At 43.9% G+C, this 19278-nt stretch overlaps 1 protein-coding gene across 1 annotated transcript in view; it reads right to left on the reverse strand.

Moving 5' to 3' along the window:
- Positions 1-19278, reverse strand: part of slc22a15 (solute carrier family 22 member 15) — a 50381-nt gene that overhangs the window by 12547 nt on the left and 18556 nt on the right. Inside the window, exons 3-9 of the mRNA XM_085994969.1 lie at positions 14282-14414; positions 12328-12492; positions 10790-10919; positions 6694-6915; positions 5419-5559; positions 792-877; positions 340-463 (exon numbers count right to left, since the gene is read on the reverse strand). Coding sequence (XP_085851095.1) covers positions 340-463; positions 792-877; positions 5419-5559; positions 6694-6915; positions 10790-10919; positions 12328-12492; positions 14282-14414 — 1001 coding nt within the window. The remainder of the gene's footprint in view (positions 1-339; positions 464-791; positions 878-5418; positions 5560-6693; positions 6916-10789; positions 10920-12327; positions 12493-14281; positions 14415-19278) is intronic.

A 19278-nucleotide genomic window follows, 5' to 3' on the forward strand; every position in this document is an offset into this window, starting at 1 on the left:
ACTCTTATTTTTTCGAACTCACCAACATTCAACTTATAACCGAGCGGAGTTCTCCCCAGAGTCCTGGCCCCTCCCTCAAACAACATCACTAAAACAGATGATCTGGTCAGTTACCTTATTGCTGTTTGTGCACACTTGCTGTGCGCAAATTGGATGCAGCGTTTCCTACATTAAGATATAGTGACTACACTTCTGAAGTTCTTCATTGGCTGTAAAGTGCTTTAGGGCGTCAGAGGTCATGCATGAAAGGAGCTATATAAATGCAAGTCTTTCTTTTTTTTAAGTTACAAAGGAAAATGGGCTTGACTTGTGTCATCACCAAGAATGAAGTGTACTTACCTGATCACAGTCGGGTAAAGCTCTGCAGTGAAAACATACACAATGTTAAAGGCAGCACTGACAGCCAACTTTCCACACAGCGCTAAGGAAGTGGCGTTCACCAAGAACCCCATGTCAAAGTCCGCTAGAAGAAAAAGAAACAATTTACATTTAGATATGAGGCAAAGGCGGGTATATGGAGTTAGGTCGCAGATCAGCCATATCTCATTGGATGGCGGAACAGGCTCAAGGAGCAAAATGGCCTACTCCTGTTCCTATATGACAATGGTAAACGGAACAATTATATTAATCTTTCAAGAGTACAGCAATACATAATACCTTAAAGACCAGATACAGAATGCCAAACCCGTTGTTAACTGTCTTAAGGGCATCTGATCAATTTTGACCTCGTTATATTTTATTATAGCAAGCATTAGACGACAGAGAATTAAATTTGTGGGATGTCCTCTTACCTGGGAGCCTAGGTAAGAACATGGTACTTATGCAGGCAACCCCTGCAAATAACAGGAATGCTGCCATTGTCTTACGTCTTCCTGACCTTGGGGGGAGGGAGAAAGTAGAATTATACTGTGTTATAAGAACATAGCCCACCAAATCACAATACAGGAAACTCTCTTTTAACCGGCACCTAAATATCCGGAAATCTCTCTTAACCGGCAAAATTCAGGAGTAGGTTCAGGTAAGTTTTACTATATATTAGTGACCGTGTAACCGGGGTTCCTGGATCTGTGGCCGTGTAACCAGGGTTCCTGCACCTGTGGCCGTGCAACAGGGACTCCTGGATCTGTGGCCGTGTAACCGGGGCTCCTGGATCTGTGGCCGTGTAACCGGGGCGCCTGGATCCAAGGCCGTGTAACCGGGGTTCCTGCACTTGTGGCCGTGTAACCGGGGTTCCTGCACCTGTGGCCGTGTAACCGGGGCTCCTGGATCTGTGGCCGTGTAACCAGGGTTCCTGCACCTGTGGCCGTGTAACCAGGGCTCCTGGATCTGTGGCCGTGTAACCGGGGTTCCTGCACTTGTGGCTGTGTAACCGGGGCTCCTGGATCTGTGGCCGTGTAACCAGGGCTCCTGGATCTGTGGCCGTGTAACCGGGGTTCCTGCACCTGTGGCCGTGCAACAGAGACTCCTGGATCTGTGGCTGTGTAACCGGGACTCCTGCACAAGTGCCATGCAACCAGGGTTCCTGCACCTGTGGCCGTGTACGAGGCTCTCGTACCTTGGTAAGTATACCTCTCTGTAATCCAGACTTTTTGATCAACCGGCACCATGCCGGCCCCTGATAAAAAAGAGTTTCCTGTACATGGAGAAGCTCCTGGAATGGAAAAATATGCACAAGTTTACACAGTGCTAAATATCATTACTCACACTGAAAGCAGGGTTATGTAACAGTCATACTCGGTACCAGACTTCAATCTTCAACTGGTTCAATCATTCAATCCTTTAAAATCCTGCTGTATAACACAATACAGCAGAAAACCAACCACATCTGTCTGATTCTTAGATCAAGCATCTTAACATTTAGTTGGCACGTTTAAAATCATCGATTGGCTCAGTGGGCAGCACTCTCGCCTCCGAGTCAGAAGGTTGTGGGTTCAAGTCCCACTCCAGAGACTTGAGCGCATAATCCAAGCTGACACTCCAGTGCAGAAATGAGGGAATGCTGCACTGTCAGAGATGCCGTCTTTCAGATGAGACGTTAAACCAAGGGCCTGTCTGCCCTCTCAGATGGATATCAAAGATTCCATGGCACTATTTCGAAGCGGAGTGGGGGAGTTCTCCCCGGTGTCCTGGCTACTATTTATCCCTCAACCAACATCACTAAAACACTTTAGCTGGTCATTATCTCAGTGCTGTTTTGGTTTTTGTGCACAAATTAGCTGCTCTGTTTCCTACATTACAACAATGACTACACTTCAGAAGTACTTCATTGGCTGTGAAGTGTTTTGCGATGTCCTGAGACAGTTAAAGGCGCTATAGAAATGCAAGTCTTTCTTTTCTTTCTACCTCCTCTGCTCCAGGCAAAGTTATTCTTTAAAAAGGGGGAGGAAAGTCATGGGGAGAATTTTCTGTTCAAAATTCTCTCCCTGATCAGGGAAAGAAAAATTGTCTCACCATAAATTTCTTATACTTGTTCTTTTAAAAACTGTCAAATTTCTTGCCTACATTTTCCCATTCACCCATCACCCCTGTGGTTACTGACCGACATTGGCTCCCGTTCCCCCAACGCCTCCAATTTAAAAGTCTCATCCTCGTGTTTAAATCCCTCCATGGCTTCGCCCCTCATCTCTGTAACCTCCTCCAGCCCTACAACCCTCCTCCCTCACCCCCCATTCCTCCGACTCTGGCCTCTTGTCCATCCCCCCAACTTTCACCCCCGCACTGGCAACCATGCCTTCAGTCTCCAAGGCCCCACTCTCTGGAATTCCCTCCCCCGGCCTCTCCACCTCCCTCTCCTCCTTTAAACACACATCTTTGATCAAGTTTTTGGTCACCCCTCCTAATATCTCACTCTTTGGCTCGGCGTCCATTTATCTTTGATTACGCCTCTGTGAAGCACCTCGGGGCATGTTTCTTAATGGAATGCGAGTTGCTGTTTTTGTATATGGAGCCCTTTTTGAGCAGGGTCTCCCTTCCTGCTCAGCTACTCCAGTGACATTAAAAGGAATAACCCAGAGCAACCCCACCATTAAAGGCCAAGGCCATGATTGCAAAACCCATCTTCGAGCAGCTCAAGCATTGCCTGACCCCGCCCCGCTCCCCCACCCACTGGAAACCAAGCGACAGGCTGTGACATTCAAAGTTGCAGCCACCACTGCTTGGGACAGTCCGTAACTGGTATCACCCTAGCAACTAACTCAGCAGAGGGAGGCTCCACCTCAGTGGTAGCACTCCCGCCTCCGAGTCAGAAGGTCAGGGGTTGTTGCCTAAAGAGTGCCCATGCTACAAACGCAGAACCAATCTTTTGGCAGGAAACAGAAGCCGTGTCGGATCATCCACAGTTCGGCTCAATTGCAAAGCAACTGCTCAAGAGCTCCACCGTGTGGGAAGGAAGATTATTGCTGCCATAGGACTTCAAAACTTAACAGCTTCCTGGCAAGCAGCAAAACTACTGGATATTTTAAAAGTGTACAGTCAATTTTAAATAGAACCCTCAGCATTGTACTTTACTGATAGAAAAGTAACTTGGAATATCGGCATGCAGTTCCACACTGGACCTGCACTTCAGGGTAACAGGACTGGGCCAGAGCCTTGAAGCTGCTGTTGCTACTGATGTGAGTCAAGAACGCAATAAATATACTGACAACAACTTGCATTTATATAGCACCCTTTCACATCCCAAGATGCTTCACAGAAGCATAATCAGCCAAAAACTGACACCAAGCCGTAGGAGGAGACATTAGACGGGGTGACTAAATATTTGGTCAAAAATGTAGGTTTTAAGGAAAGAAAGAACTGGCATTTATATAGCACCTTTCACAACCTCAGGAAATCCCAGAGCACTTCATAATCAATGAGTACTTTGAAGTGCAGTCACTTCTCTAATGTAATGTTGTAATCAATGTTCCCTGCAATTTTTTTTGGGTGTGCAGCCCATTCAAATGGTTTTTCCATTCAGAAACCAGCAAGCGGCCTGTGCAGGAGCTTCAGACAGCTGCGTGGCCATACTGGTTATTACGAGGGAGGGTCTTAGAGGAGAGAGGTGGAGATCTTTGGGGAGGGAATTCCAGAGCTTAGGGCCCAGACGGCTGAAGACACGGCCGCCAATGGTGGGGTGAAGTGAATGGGGGATGCACAAGAGGCCAGAGTTGGAGGAACACGGGGTTCTCGGGGGTTATAGGGCTAGAGGTTGTTCCAGAGGTGATGACATTTTGCCACTGTTGGATTTTAATGTAAAATGCCGAATAAGCAACTCACTCCTTTCACTCAGAAACCAGGAGGAATGTGTATTGCTCTAGCTGAAACACAACTAGTAAATCACTTTGCTAAAGAAGTTTGTTAGTCGGCTGTTTTGACATTGTGACTGAGACCCTAATACAAATACAATTCAAATATGGCATCAGCAGTTAAACGGTGCTCCCCCAATGGCTTAGTGGGTAAAGGCACCACCTTGTGTAGAACAAAGTCATACAGAAAGTCCCAGGTTCGATTCCTGATCAGTGTCAAGATACACGACTGCTTCATCACCAGAGTTCAAATTCCTGAAACGTGCAATGTGCAGACACTGACGTACACTTGGAAATGTGTTCATCTGTGATGACTTCTACAGTCAAATAACCTGCCAACAGCCACTTGTGTAGGCTCACAGATGAAGGGCAAGATAACAGAAGTCGACTGGCACTCCACCATGACTCGACAGGTTTAGGAGTGGAGCAAAGCAAATAACACCTTTTTATAGGGAAAAAAGAAAAAAGAAATTTATATAGCTCCTTTCACAAGCGCTTTACAGCCAATGAAGTGCTTTTTGAAGGGTAGTCACTGTCGTAATGTAGGAAACACTGCAGCCAATTTGGGCACAGCAAGATCCCACAAACAGCAATGAGATAATGGCCAGATAATCTGTTTTTGTTACATTGAGGGAAAAATATTGGCCAGGACACCGGGCATAACTCCCCTGCTCTTCTTCGAAATAGTGCAATGGGAGCTGTTTGTGGGAGTTTGCTGTGTTTCCCACATTACAACAGTGACTCCAATTCAAAAAAAAAGTGCTTCATTGGCTATAAAGCGCTTTGAGACGTCCAGTGGTCGTGAAAGGCGCTTTATAAAAATGCAAGTCTTTCTTTCTTCTCGCCAATATCGCCCTCTCAAAAACTCAAATGTTTTGCTATTGTGAACTGCACTGAATTTAAAATAAATATCAAGTATTCGTGTTCCTTCTATGTCAAGAGCCAGCCCAGTGCATAAACAGAGGGAATTGAAGTCTCACTGGGTCCTGCTTTTTCCCCTCAGAAGGCACTAAACAGCAGATATTTACCAAGGCTGTATGGGATCTGTTCCATTGTTGAATGTTTACAAATTCATTGCCTCCAACATATATCAAAGACCACAATTCAAAGACGAGGTGGACAGTGTAATTCTTACCAGGATTTGTTAATGAAGTAGAGGCACAGGGGGAACGCCGGCACTTCCACAAGGCCATACAAAGCGATGTTCAGGTAGCGATTGCCTTTCAATTCCCCCGCATTCAATGTTAGGCCATAATACACGAGGCTGCAAACATACCTATTTAAAGAAAGAATACAGGCTGATTACATTGCTTTCTAACCAACGTCCCAAACATTTCTAATTCTTCATTACAGCAGGGAAAAAATAAATAACTGACAAAACCAGCAGCGCAGTCAGGTGGTGGGGACGGCAGGCTTCAAACTGAGGCCAAGATCACCCGCACACTACCCAACTGGTAGCAAATACTCCAGTTCTTGGCGCTGAGGGGAGAGAGATGGGGGGGCGGGGGGAGGGGCGGGGGGAGGGGGAAAGGGAGAGGGAGGGGGAAAGGGAGAGGGAGGGGGAAAGGGAGAGGGAGGGGGAAAGGGAGAGGGAGGGGGAAGTCGGAGTGGCAAATAGTGGATTGTTAACGCTGAGGTGAGTGACAAGAGTGAAGTGGGAGGGGAGGATACAGGGGTTGAGTAAGTGATTCAGAGGAAGAGGTTGGCGTAGTGATTGGACTGTAAGGTGGAGAATGGGTATTGGTACAGTTAAGGCGCAGGAGCATGATGGAGTGAAGGAGTGGGGGGAAGCACATGATTTGGAGAAAGGATAGGAAGTGAGCCATTGAGGATGTTTTCTTGCAAGCCCACCTTAAACACAGCCTGCAGTCGCTCCTTTCCACGCCATACCACCCCCTACCCAAAAGGAAAGAAGCTAAGACAGAGAATCAGAAGTGGGGAGGGAAAGAGATAACGAAAGAATGAGCAATATGAGATCAGAGGCAGGTAGCAGAGTGCAATCCCTTTGATACCAGAAAGGAATAACCAACAGAATATTTCTTCCACTGCTTGCAATATGCTCCGTATTGTGTCGTCCAATTTACTCACAGCTCCATCCCTTAATTTACACTGAAAATTTCAAACGGTGCACGGAACAAATTAATTCACTTGGCACTATTAGCAATATGCGAGGTGAGCTCTCATTTACATTCAATAAAAGATTACTTAGATTTAATGCGATCTTAATTTTCTCCTGCAAAGTTACAAAAATAAAAAATGAGGGGGAGTTGCGGCTTGATAAATGACCCTCTTGAGAACAGTAGATCATGGTACCTTTGCCTTTTGAAGGGTTTAAGACATGCTTCAGATCCACTTGACTGCACAGTGAATTGGAAAATCTCTGCACTAAGTCCTTTTTATGATCACTTACCACACATACATCAAGATGGCAGTCCTCCAGCGTAATGTAGGATGCCTCACCAAGTCCATAACTCCATGAGCTGATCGACCAATTTTCGTTGTTCCAGCACAGGGTTTTAGCTGTACAAAGGTCTTCTCGTTCCCATTCCTTTGTGCAATATATTGCAGCACCTCCTCTGCTTCCTCAGTCCTCCCCTGAGAATATAACCACCTTGGCGATTCTGGAACTGTACTGCATCAGAAAATCGGCACCGTGAAACTCGACTCATATCACTGAATTATACTGCACTTAATGGAGCTTTAGTCGGTTTCAACCTGCCCTACTGAATGTGTCTGCTTGACCCTTTCACCTTTTTGTCATTTCAATAGAACTTCATTAGTGATAATAATCGGTTTGCTATAGACAGAAGCACATACAAGAGAAGAGCATTATACTATGGCAATGTTAATCGGGAACGGTATTTTTTTTTTAGCAGAGCTACTTGGAATCTTGAAGGTAAAAATGGAAAAATCACAAATGGGATTTGTCAGGTCAAAAAAATTACACTAAGTACAAAGCAGTTAATGTCCAAATGTATCACCCTGAGAAACCCAATTACTGCCCTTCCTACCCACATCATACCCTATTTGGAGTAGAGAGAGACACGCACACGCGCACACGCTGCAGGTGATCGTGTTTATTAAAACAAACTCTAATCTGACGATTGACTTCACTGTAGGTTTCAAGGAGCGTCTTGAAGGAAGAGCGGTCGAGAGGCGGAGAGGTTAAGGGAGGGAATTTCAGAGCTTCGGGCCTAGGCAGCTGAAAGTACGGCCGCCAATGGTGCAGCGATGAATATCAGGGATACGCAAGAGGCCAGAATTGAAGGATTGGAGGAATCATTGAATCTTTGCAATAGATGACTTTGCATAGTTAATGTACTCAAAATGGAAGCCGATTCCTTAATTTGTGTGGCAATGGTGTCACCTTCTGCAGTAGTGTGCCCTGGGCCAACATTCATCCCTTAACCAACACCACCTGGAAACAGATTAGTCACTTATCTCATTGCTGTTTGTAGGACCTTGCTGCACAAAAATTGGCTGTTGTGTTTGACTGCCTAACAACAGCCACTGCATTTCAAAAGCAATTAATTGTTGTGAAGCACTTAAGGAAGTCCCGAGAATACAATAAGGCGTTATACAAATGCAAATTAATTCTTTTAATACAGATTGTAATCCAGAACAAGGGGGCATAACCTTAAAATTAGAGCTAGGCCATTCAGTGGTGATAGCAGGAAGCACTTCATCACACAAAGGTTAGTGGAAATCTGGAACTCTCTCCCAAAAAGCTGTTGAGGCTGGGGGTTAATTAAAAATGTCAAAACTAAGATTGATAGATTTTTTGTTAGGCACAGGTATTGAGGGTTACAGAACCAAGGCAGGTAAATGGACTTAAGAGACAGATCAGCCATGATACAACTGAATCGTGGGACAGGCTCAAGGAGCTGTGTCAGAAATACATCGCAGCTCATTAAATACAAGACGAGAAAACACCAAACATTGTCGCTATTTCTAATACAAGGTCTGAACGGGATCCTGGGAACTTGTTAAGTTGACCTCTGTAGTACAGAGCACACCAAAATTCATTATAAAATTAAGTGACTCAACCCTAACGTAACAAGAATATAGCCAATGTGGCTTGTTAACTTGCTTACTTAAATTTACATGCATTGAGGATAGATCAAAATTGTGGACAATTAGATATCTTGACTTTCAAAAGACACCTGACAATGTTCCTCACTGGAGTTTTTTTTGAATGAAGTAAAAACTCTTGTGGGAAAAGAGGAAATAGTGAATTGGATCATAAAGAAGTAAATGGGAAACAAAGTGATAAACTGTCATGGCTGTAACCAGCAGAGTGCCCGAGAGGAAAATCCTGGGACCTCTTACTCACATTTACAAATGATGAAGATGAAGGTATGAAAAATAGGGAGTTAAGGCTGCAGATCAAGTTATGTCGAAAGGCTGGATGCCTTGAGGGAAGTGATAACATTCAGGGAGATCTACTGACATCAAGCATCTGACAGATGAATTGCAGGCGGAATTTAATTCTGAACAATGTGTAGGAATAATAGGACTAAAATTGGTTACCAAGTGAAGTATATTTTTGGTACAATAACGGTTCCTTTTGTCCGTCATAATATCACTCATCTCCTTCTCAGCCACTTCAGGATTCACCTCCTCTCCAATGTCCTTCTCTTTCGCAAAGACCCAATGAAGAATATAAAGCTCTGGTTAGACCCCATCTGGAGTACGGTGTTCAGTTCTGGGCACCGCCCCTCAGGAAGGATACACTGGCCTTGGAGGGAGTGCAGCGCAGATTCACCAGAATGATACCGGGGCTAAATTATAAGGGCAGGTTGCATTAAAAAAAAGACTTGCATTTATATTGCGCCTTTCACAAGCTCAGGACGTCCCAAGGTTCTTTACAGCCAATGAAGTACTTTTTGAAGTGTAGTCACTGTTGTAATGTAGGAAACGCAGCAGCCAATTTGCACACAGCAAGCTCTAACAAACAGCTATGTGATAATGACCAGATAATCTGTTTTTTAGTGATGTTGATTGAGGGATAATATTGGCCAGGGCATCGGGGATAACTCCCCTGCTCTTCTTTGAAATAGTGCCATGGGATCTTTTACATCCACTTGAGAGCAGACAAGGCCTCGGTTTGACGTCTCATCCGAAAGACGGCACCTCCGACAGTGCAGCACTCCCTCAGCACTGCACTGGAGTGTCAGCCTAGATTTTTGTGCTCAAGTCTCTGGAGTGGGACTTGAACCCACAACCTTCTGATTCAGAGGCGAGAGTGCTACCCACTGAGCAACAGCTGACATAGACTAGGCTTGTATTCCCTTGAGTACAAAAGATTAAGGTGTCATCTAATTGAGGTGTTTATGATGATTAAAGGGTTTGATTGGGCAGAGTGAGAGAAATTATTTCCTCTGGAGAGTTCAGAACAAGGGAGCATAACTTTAAAATTAGAGCTCGCTGTTCTGGGGTGATGTCAGGAAGCACTTCTTCACACAAAGGGTAGTGAAGTTAAGATACAGATCATATGGAGCATAAACACCAGCATAGATCAGTTTGGCCGAATGGCCTGTCGTGTAGTGTAATTTTATATAATCAGCCATGATCTAATTAATTGGTGGAACAGGCTGGAGGGGCTGAATGGTCGACTCCTGTTTCTATGAGAAGTACTTATTCAATATTCCCACCACTGTTTAATCATCTACAGACTGACAATCCTCTATTCTCAGGTGTCCCATCTCACTTTTAACAATTCTCTTACTGATATTTTGGTAAAATACTACACTGTTCCTTTTAATGTTTATTTTTTTTCCTCGTGTGCCCTCTTAGCTTTCCTTATCCCGCTCATATCCTCTTCTTATTTACTCCCATTTTCCGAGTTCCCCAATCTCCTTATGTCCTCAGAAGAAGGTGTCAAGTGCGTTCCTCTCATTCTCGTTTTGGGAAAGGTGGGAAGAGAAGGGATGAAAACTCAACCAGCCAGTCACCTTTTAGTGGCTGGGTACAGGGCAGTGCTGGTGCAGGTCTCAGGAGGTCTTCAGCACCCTGGCCTTTTCTTACACAACTCCCCTATGTCTCTCTTCCCTTCTCCACATTCTCAAATATGCCTCAGCCCCAAGCTTAGGGGAGCTGACTAAAGTTAGGAAGCAGAGTGAAATCTGGTAGTCCTACACTACACCCTGCAAATCTCCCCATCTGCCTGGATTACCTGTGCTGGCTCTGACATCCAAAGTTGTAGGCAAACCCCTCAAAACAACACTGTCCCATTGTTCTGGAGACTAGACTTGGAAAGCATGCTACCAATTACTTGATATTGAAACCAGTGCAATCCAAACGAGTGTGACATGCACAATTTCCAGTACAGATGAGAAATGTCACTACTTACAAGGCTTTTAGACGATTAAATATGCTTTGTCATCAATAGTCAGATTTACTCCAAATGTGCTTGTATTCAATTTACTCACGATCATTCCTCAATATACACAATGCTAGCTAAGTTTTTCGGTGAAGTCCTTTTAAGCATTTAAATAAGAACTTACATGAAAAGGAGGAAAAACAGCACTCCGGGACAATTGGCTACAGCAGCGAGGGTACGCCAATCCCTGATGTAATAGCCAATAACAGAGAAAGCAGCAATTCCAACTGCGAACACTAAATTGGTGAGCGACCCTGAATTTTAAACAAATTCCAGTTATTTAAAATACAATGCAATTCTTTTCCGATATGAACTACAGTATGTACAAAGCCCTTTGGCCACTTTAGATGAGTGAAGCGTCAATCTACCAAAGCTTCTGCATTTATAATAAATAAGGTAGATCTGGAATGATCCATCTGGATCTGCATCTGCCAGTTCCTTTGATCATTAAGGCCCATGATATAACTCATGTTTAAAAAAAATCTGCCAAACTGTTATAATTCAACTGTGTTCAATCTTCAAATAATAAATACAACATGGAATGTGTTCAGTAAAACAAATCAACATTCTTCATCTACAAGTCAACTCAACTGTCAAGTGTTCTCCACACGTTGAGAGAAAAAAATACCCATTACAGGATTTTAAAAAAAATATGTATTCATAATGTTCAACTGCAGCACTGCAGGGACAGATCAGCGTGCGCACCTTCAAAGGACAAATGGTGAAACTTCGAGGTAAAATGTTATCAGGGAGACAGAAGGGCAAGACAGAAATGAGCCAGAACTTCCCCACTTCTGGAGCTGAAGGGAGATGGTAAGAAGCTAAACTACGGAGGTATAGACTGTGCGGAAATTGTCTAAAGATCATTGTGAGACTATCTACAAATGATATGTAGATTGAATACCCTGGGTCTTTTCTCCCTTGAAAAGAGAAGACTGAGGGGGAGAGGATAGAGGTGTTTATAATGATGAAAGGTTTGGACAAATTGCATCCAAGTGAGCTTTTCTGCTGCGTATAGAGATTAAGCACAAGGGGTCATATTAAGGGCAACAAAAGAAAATAGGAAATACAGGAAGAACATTTTTTAAAATCTAGAAGAGTGGTCAGTATGTGGAACAGATTACTGGCACGGGTGGTGGAACAAGAAACCTTAGTGGGTTTCAAGGAGGAACTAGATAGGTTCTGGTCAACAAATGGGACTCAGGGTTATTAGAAATGTTAGAGAAGGGAATACTGTGGCTAGGTGGCCGAGATGGACCAACAGTCCTCTCCTGCCTGAAACCTGTTACAATGTCTTGCTGAGTAAGTTTGAGATACTGTACAATATGCAAGTGAGAACCACTAAATTCACAGCACAACCTTAAGACATTGGTCAGGGAAACTCAAGTGACCATGAGAGGGCAATACATTTCAGAAATGCTCTGCACTACTGCCCTCTCTTACCCCCAAATACTTCAAAACAGAATAGCAAGCAGGCGGGCAAATTCATGTGGACAAATTCATGTGGACCTGATTGACATGAGCTGCGTTAAGCAAATTTACTTTATTGGGATAATCAGAGTTAATGTTAAAAATAGCAAGCTGCGTTATAATATTACACTTGATCCTAAAGCCCCTCATCTACCAGCAGGCCCGATCGGCAAAGAGCAGCAGGACACCCACCTGTCAAAGCCCAATAGGATTTTCCAACAAACTCCTGAGTCAGTACAAAAGCCACCAGGGACATCCCACCATTCACAAGCCCAACAAGAAGTCGCGTCATGGCAAAGAATTCATAGTTTGGAGCGATCGCTGTAAGAAACCCAAACACCACATCGAGGAACAAGCCTGGAAGAAATATAAAGGACGAGCATTTGGAATATTTCTTTAAAAAGACCAGACCATTTAAGAGTCAAGAGGCCCATTATTATGCTGCCTGTCCAATTTCCACTCCATCTGTCGATCGTTGAATTTCCTGTGCTCAGTACATCATTTCTCAATGTGTGCCCACAGAGGTGTCCATGGGGCCAAACTGTCAATTCCAGAAACTGAACTGAAGATGCTAAGAAAAGTCTGCAGTACACATTCCAAACTGAAGGGCCTCCAAACAGCTGCCAGTCAATCAAGTTCAAAGGCACAAAGTTAATAGACGTTTGCATTCCATGCTAATGAGAGACGGCTGTTTACTCAGGACTTGTTAATGCTTTAAACAATGTACATTTTTGAACTCCTACTACAAAAAAAGTCCGCTTGCAAGTTTAGCCCGTTAAAATGTAACGCAATCATCTGTAAACTTGCATATTTTTAACACCTGACAGCAACCAAACTGTCCCCATGTCTGACTGGCATGGTTTGCCTACAAATAAATTATCCATTGTCCTTCAGAGGACCGATCATTTTATTAATGAGAGCCCAGCTTCTATATCTTGGCTAATCGACAAATCAGAGAAACTGCCTGCAACTTCTTGAAATTTAATGAAGAAAGGCAGCCTCCTTTTAAACTCTAGCCATTTCCAAAACACATCTATCCTTATATCAATAGTGATTCGGTCTCCAAAATCATCACAGCTTTTAATTGGATAGACGTGAATCGATGTACAAACTCCAAAATAACCCGCGACAGATCTCAATCCATCTCCCTAACTCACTAAAGTCAAGCAATGTAAAACACCTCCCAAGGACATCTTGAATAAAAAAATTATTTATACCCCGAGCATGGGTTTCCTCCTCTTGCCGATATACCTACAATCCAAAAAGTACGTAAAATGCTTTGGAATGTTTGAGAGATGTGATCAGGTGTGGCACATATCCAAACTTTTTTTCCTTTTTAGTTGTTATCAGTTAGCAGAGCTCTGCATCTCTTCAGATCAAGTGGACCTATTTCCACATCCGTAATATCGCCCGTCTCCGCCTCTGCCTTAGCACATCTGCTGCTGGAACTCCATCCATGCCTCTCGATTCAACTATTCCAATGTTTTCCTGGCCGGCCTCCCACCTTGCACCCTCCGTAAACTTCACCTCATCCAAAACTCTGCTGCCCATAACCTAACTCGCACCAAGTCTCATTTGCCCATCACCCATGCAGCTCACTGACCTACTTTGGCTTCCGGTTCAGCAACGCCTCGATTTTAAAATTCTCATCCTTGTGATCAAATCCCTCCATGGTCTCACCCCTCCCTATGTTTGTAATCTTTTCCAGCCCTACGACCCTCCGAGATCTCTGCGCTCCTCCAATTCTGGCCTCTTGTGCATCCCCAATTTGCATCACTTCACCATTGGTGGCCGTGCCTTCAGCTGCCGAGGCCATAAGCTCTGGAATTCCCTCCTTAAACCTCTCTACCTCTCTCTCCTTTAAGACACTCCTTAATATATACCTCTTTGACCAACCTTTTGGTCACCTGTCCTTATATCTCCCTATGTGACTTGGTAAATTTTGTTTGATGATGCTCCTGAGAGGCAACATGGGACGTTTTCCTACGTTAAAGGTGCTATATAAATACAAGTTGTTGTTGTTGAAATCCCTGTCCTTACATTTAATTAAATTGATTAAATAGTACAAGTAAAAATAAATTTCACTTTTATATTCACATATGGTATAAATTAAATTATGAGGACAGATTACATCACCTAACCTTACCTGTAAGGAAGATTGGTTTCCTGCCAAATCGGTCAGACAATGGCCCAAACAAGATGTTACCGATGAGCAGTCCCACGAAGAACAAGGATCCAGCCAAGTTCACTTTGTACGCTTCATGTCTGATTAAGTACCACTATTGGTATATAAAAAACTGCAAGTTATTTTTCTTGAAAGCAAACGGCTCATCAGCAATTTAAAATGAATAATTCCAAAGTTTCTCCGAAAGGGACTGTGGGGGGAGGAAACATTCTCGAAAACGTGTCACACTGAGCAGGGAACAAGAACGTATCTCAGCAGAAGTGCAAAATTAGCAGGAAAGTCCTAGAACGTGCCACACACAAGGCTGGATGTGTTAGGCAGGCTTGAAAGGGCTGATTTTAACCACCGCTACCCACCCATTCTTGCCAGGGAGAGGACTGAGATATTTAGAGGCCTGGGCCTCATTTACATTGCCCTGGTAACCTTCGGGTGCCAAATGGGCACCCCAGTGCTGCTTGCACATTCAACACTGCTCCAACCTGAGCGCCACAAACCCACACGTGCGAAATTCTATAATCATCTTAAACACCTCAATTAGACCACCCCTTAATCTTCTATACTCAAGGGAATCGGAACATGGGAACAGAAGTAGGCCAATCAGCCCCTCGAGCCTGTTCTGCCATTCAATGCGATCATGGCTGATCTGCGATCTAACTCCATATACCTGCCTTTGGCCCATATCCCTAAATACCTTTGGTGAACAAAAATCTATCAATCTCAGATTTAAAATTAACAATTGATCTAGCATCAATTGCTGTTTGCGGAAGAGTTCCAAACTTCGACCACCCTTTGCGTGTGGAAGTGTTTCCTAATTTCACTCCTGAAAGGTCTGGCTCTAATTTTTAGACCATGCCCCATCGTCCTAGAATCCCCAACCAGCAGAAATAGTTTCTCTCTATCTATCCTATCTGTTCCCCTTAATATCTTGAAAACTTTTATCAGATCACCCCTTAACCGTCTAAATTCTAGGGGATACAACTCTAATTTGTGTAATCTCTCCTTGTAACTTAACCCTTGAAGTCCGGGTATCATTCTGGTAAACCTACGCTGCACTCCCTCCAAGGCCAATATATCCTTCCTAAGGTGTGGTGCCCAGAACTGCTCACAGTACTCCAGGTGTGGTCTTACCAGGGTTTTGTACAGCGGCAGCGTAACTTCGAACCCCTTGTATTCTAGTCCTTTAGATATAAAGGCCAGCATTCCATTAGCCTTTTTGATTGTTTTCTGTACCTGTTCAGGACATTTTAATAATCTGTGTACCTGGACCCTCAAGTCTCTTTGGTCATCCACTGTTTTTAGCTTTTTACCATTTAGAAAGTACCCTGTTCTATCATTTTTAGGTCCAAAGTGGATGACCTCACATGTGCTCACACTGAAATCCATTTCCCCCAGTTTTGCCCATTCACTTAATCCATCAAAATCCCTTTGTAATTTTATTCTTTCATCTACACTGCCTGCAATGCCGCCTATCTTTGTCTCATCGGCAAATTTCGCTATATGACTTTCCATGCCATCGTCTAAGTCGTTAATAAATACGGTGAATAGTTGAGGCCCCAACACAGATCCCTGCGGGACACCACTAGTCACATCCTGCCAATTTGAGTACATACCCATTATCCCTACTCTCTGCCTCCTGCCGCTCGGCCAATTTCCTAACCAGGTCAATAATTTGTCCTCAATTCCATGGGCTTCTACCATAGTTAACAGTCTCTTTATGTAAGACTTTATCAAATGCCTTCTGGAAGTCCATATAAATAACATCCATAGACATTCCCCTGTCCATTACTTTAGTCAGGCATGACCTACATTTCACAAATCCATGCTGGTTCTCTGATAAACTGAAAATTTGAGGTGTTCAGTCACCCTATCCTCAATTATAGATTCTAGCAATTTCCCGACAACAGATGTTAAGCTAACTGGTCTATAATTCCCTGATTTCCCCCTCTCGCCACTCTTAAATAGTGGAGTGACATACGCTATTTTCCAATCTATAGGGACGGTTCCTGAATCAAGAGAACTTTAGAAGATTATAGTTAGGGCATATGCAATGTGCTCACCTACTTCCTTTAAAACCCTGGGATGGAAACCATCTGGTTCTGGGGATTTGTCACTCTTTGGTGCCATTATTTTCTTCATTACTGTTATTCTACTTATGTTAATTTTATTGAATCCCTGTCCCCAATTCAATATTAGTTTCCTTGGGATTTCCAGCATGCTATCCTCTTCTGTAAATACTGATGCAAAGTAATTATTCAACATGTCTGCCATTTCCTTATCATTGACAATATCACCGCTTTCAGTTTTCAAGGGGCCCACAATGCTCCTGACTACCCGCTTTTTCCTCATGGAACTGTAAAAATTCTTTGTATTGATTTTGATATTCACTGCAAGTTCCTTTTCATACTCCCTTTTTGTAGCTCTTACTATCTGTTTTGTGACCCTTTGCTGTTCTTTGTATCTTTCCCACTCACCAGGATCTGTGCTATTTTTACATTTTTGAATGCTTTTTCTTTTAGTTTTAAGCTGTCCCTTTCCTCTTTAGTCGTCCATGGCTGGTTTTTTTGGCAAGTCGAGCACTTGCCCCTCAGGGGTATAAACAGGGTCTGTGTCACCCTGAACATCTCCCACTGATCTTCTGTCGTTTTACCCAGTTACAGATTTACCCAGTTTACCATGGATAGTCTCTGCCTCATCCCGTTGAAGTCGGCTTTGTCTAAATCTAGAATCTTAGGGCTGGATTTTGCCAGCCCTGGGGAGGCAGGTTTGGAGGCGGGACTGCCGTGAAAATGGCAGAATTTGGGAAATAACAACAGAAAATGCTGGAAAAACTCAGCAGGCCAGGCAACATCCGTGGAGAGAAATTAGAGTCAACGTTTCGGGTCAAAATCCTTTGTCAAGACTAAAGAGGCACAGGGAATGAAATAGATTAAGAGGCCAGGCTGGGAGAGAACAAAAGAGAAGAGACATTAAGAGGTATTCAAAACGAGACGAGATGGTGGTATGACTAGTGGAGACAAAAGACGGCTCTAGATTGGGTGTGAAATGTGCTGGCAGAATGGGAGACAGCTGCCATGTGGGAGAGAGAAAAAAAAGGGGGTGGGGGGGGAAGGCCAAAACAAAGGTGTGGATAAAAAATAAAAGTAAAAATGTGTTAGGGGTCGAGGTTATGATCTGAAATTGTTGAACTCGATATTGAGTCCGGAAGGCTGTAAAGTACCTAATCGGAAGAGGAGGTGCTGTTCCTCGAGTTTACGTTGAGCTTCCGTGGAACAATGCAAGAGGCCGAGGACGGTGAGGTCCGAGTGGGAATGGGGCGGTGAATTAAAATGACAGGCAACCGGAAGCTCGGGGTCACCCTTACGGACTGAACGGAGGTGTTCCGCAAAGCGGTCACTCAATCTGCATTTGGTCTCCCCAATGTAGAGGAGACCGCATCGTGAGCAGCGAATTCAGTATACTAGATTGCAAGAAGTACAAGTAAATCGCTGTTTCACCTGGAAGGGGTGTTTGGGGCCCTGGACAGTGGGAAGGCTATGACAGATGAAACGTCATACGTTGACGTTCTCTGTAACCTGCTTTCCCTTAATTGGCCTGCTAAGCCCGCTGGTCGGGCTTAACAAGGTCAACCAATGGAAAAGAGCGTGGGTTGGCCAGAAGTTGATGGAGGCGGGACTAAAACCCGACAAGTAGGAGTCCCGCCTCCAAAAGCTTCCCATTGGCAAAATTCAGCCCTCAGTAGCTGTTTCGCGTTTCTCCCTTTCAAACACTACGTTGAACTCGATCATGTTACGATCGCAACTGGATAAATGTTCACGCACAGTTCGGCTGTTAACTAAATCTGGCTCATTACTCATTACTAAATCTAATATGGCTTTCTCCCTTGTTGCCTCGAGGACATATTGTTGTAGAAAACTATCCCAGACACACTCAAGAAATTCACTACCTTTCTGACAGGTGCTAGTCTGCTTATCCCAATCTATATGAACGTTAAAATTCCCCCATTAAAACCACTCTGCCTTTACTACACGCTTGTCTAATCTCTGCATTTATACAATCTAGCACCTCACAGCTGCTACCAGGGGTCCTATACACAACTTTCTCTACAGTCTTAAATCCTTTCCTATTTCTTAATTCTACCCATAAAGTCTCCATTATCTGCTTACCTCTCTTTATATCCTCTCTTATCATTGAAGTGATTTCATCCTTAATCACTAAGGATGCTCCTCCCCCTCTGCCATTTTCCCTATCTTTCCTGTAGACCTTATAACCTGGTATATTTAGTTCCCAGTCCTGACCGTCTTGCAGCCTCAGTAATGGTTACCATGTCACACCCTCCAATTTGAATTTGCGCCTGCAGTTCATTCAATTTATTCCTTATACTCTGTGCGTTTGTATAAAGGATGCTTATTTGGGCCACACACCCTAGCCTGTCCTTCAGCTCTAATGTTTTACTCACATGTTTCTTATTTCTCTCTCCTTGTTTAATCACTTTACATCTTTTAGTTTTCCCTTTACCTGTAGTGCTTAAAGTACAATTTCTGACTATTACTCTACTCTCATCCCTTTCGTTTGTTTTTGAACTACTATTTGTACTACAATTTCTCCTCCATTTAAGAGTTTAAAGTCCTTGTGACCACCCTATTTATCTTTTCCGCTAGGACCCTGGTCCCAGGCCGGTTCAGGTGGAGCCTGTCCCAACAGTACGGTTCCTTCCTGACCCAATACTGGTGCCGGTGTCCCATGAAATGGAACCCCTCTTTCCCACACCACTCCTTTAGCCACGTGTTCACTTCCCTAATCAGCTTATCTCTATGCCAATTTGTACGTGGCTCAGGTAATGATCCAGAGTATTGTTGAGGCTGCCGCGGAACACGAATGGAGGCCGAACCAATCTGAGAAACACATGACTTTTTATTACATTCTCTTGAGAGATGGCTGCTCCAGCTCCTCTCTCTGCT

This window comes from Somniosus microcephalus, chromosome 8, assembly GCF_052327205.1.
Source record: "Somniosus microcephalus isolate GS21.2 chromosome 8, FLI_Smic_1.0, whole genome shotgun sequence".
NCBI lineage: Eukaryota > Metazoa > Chordata > Chondrichthyes > Squaliformes > Somniosidae > Somniosus > Somniosus microcephalus.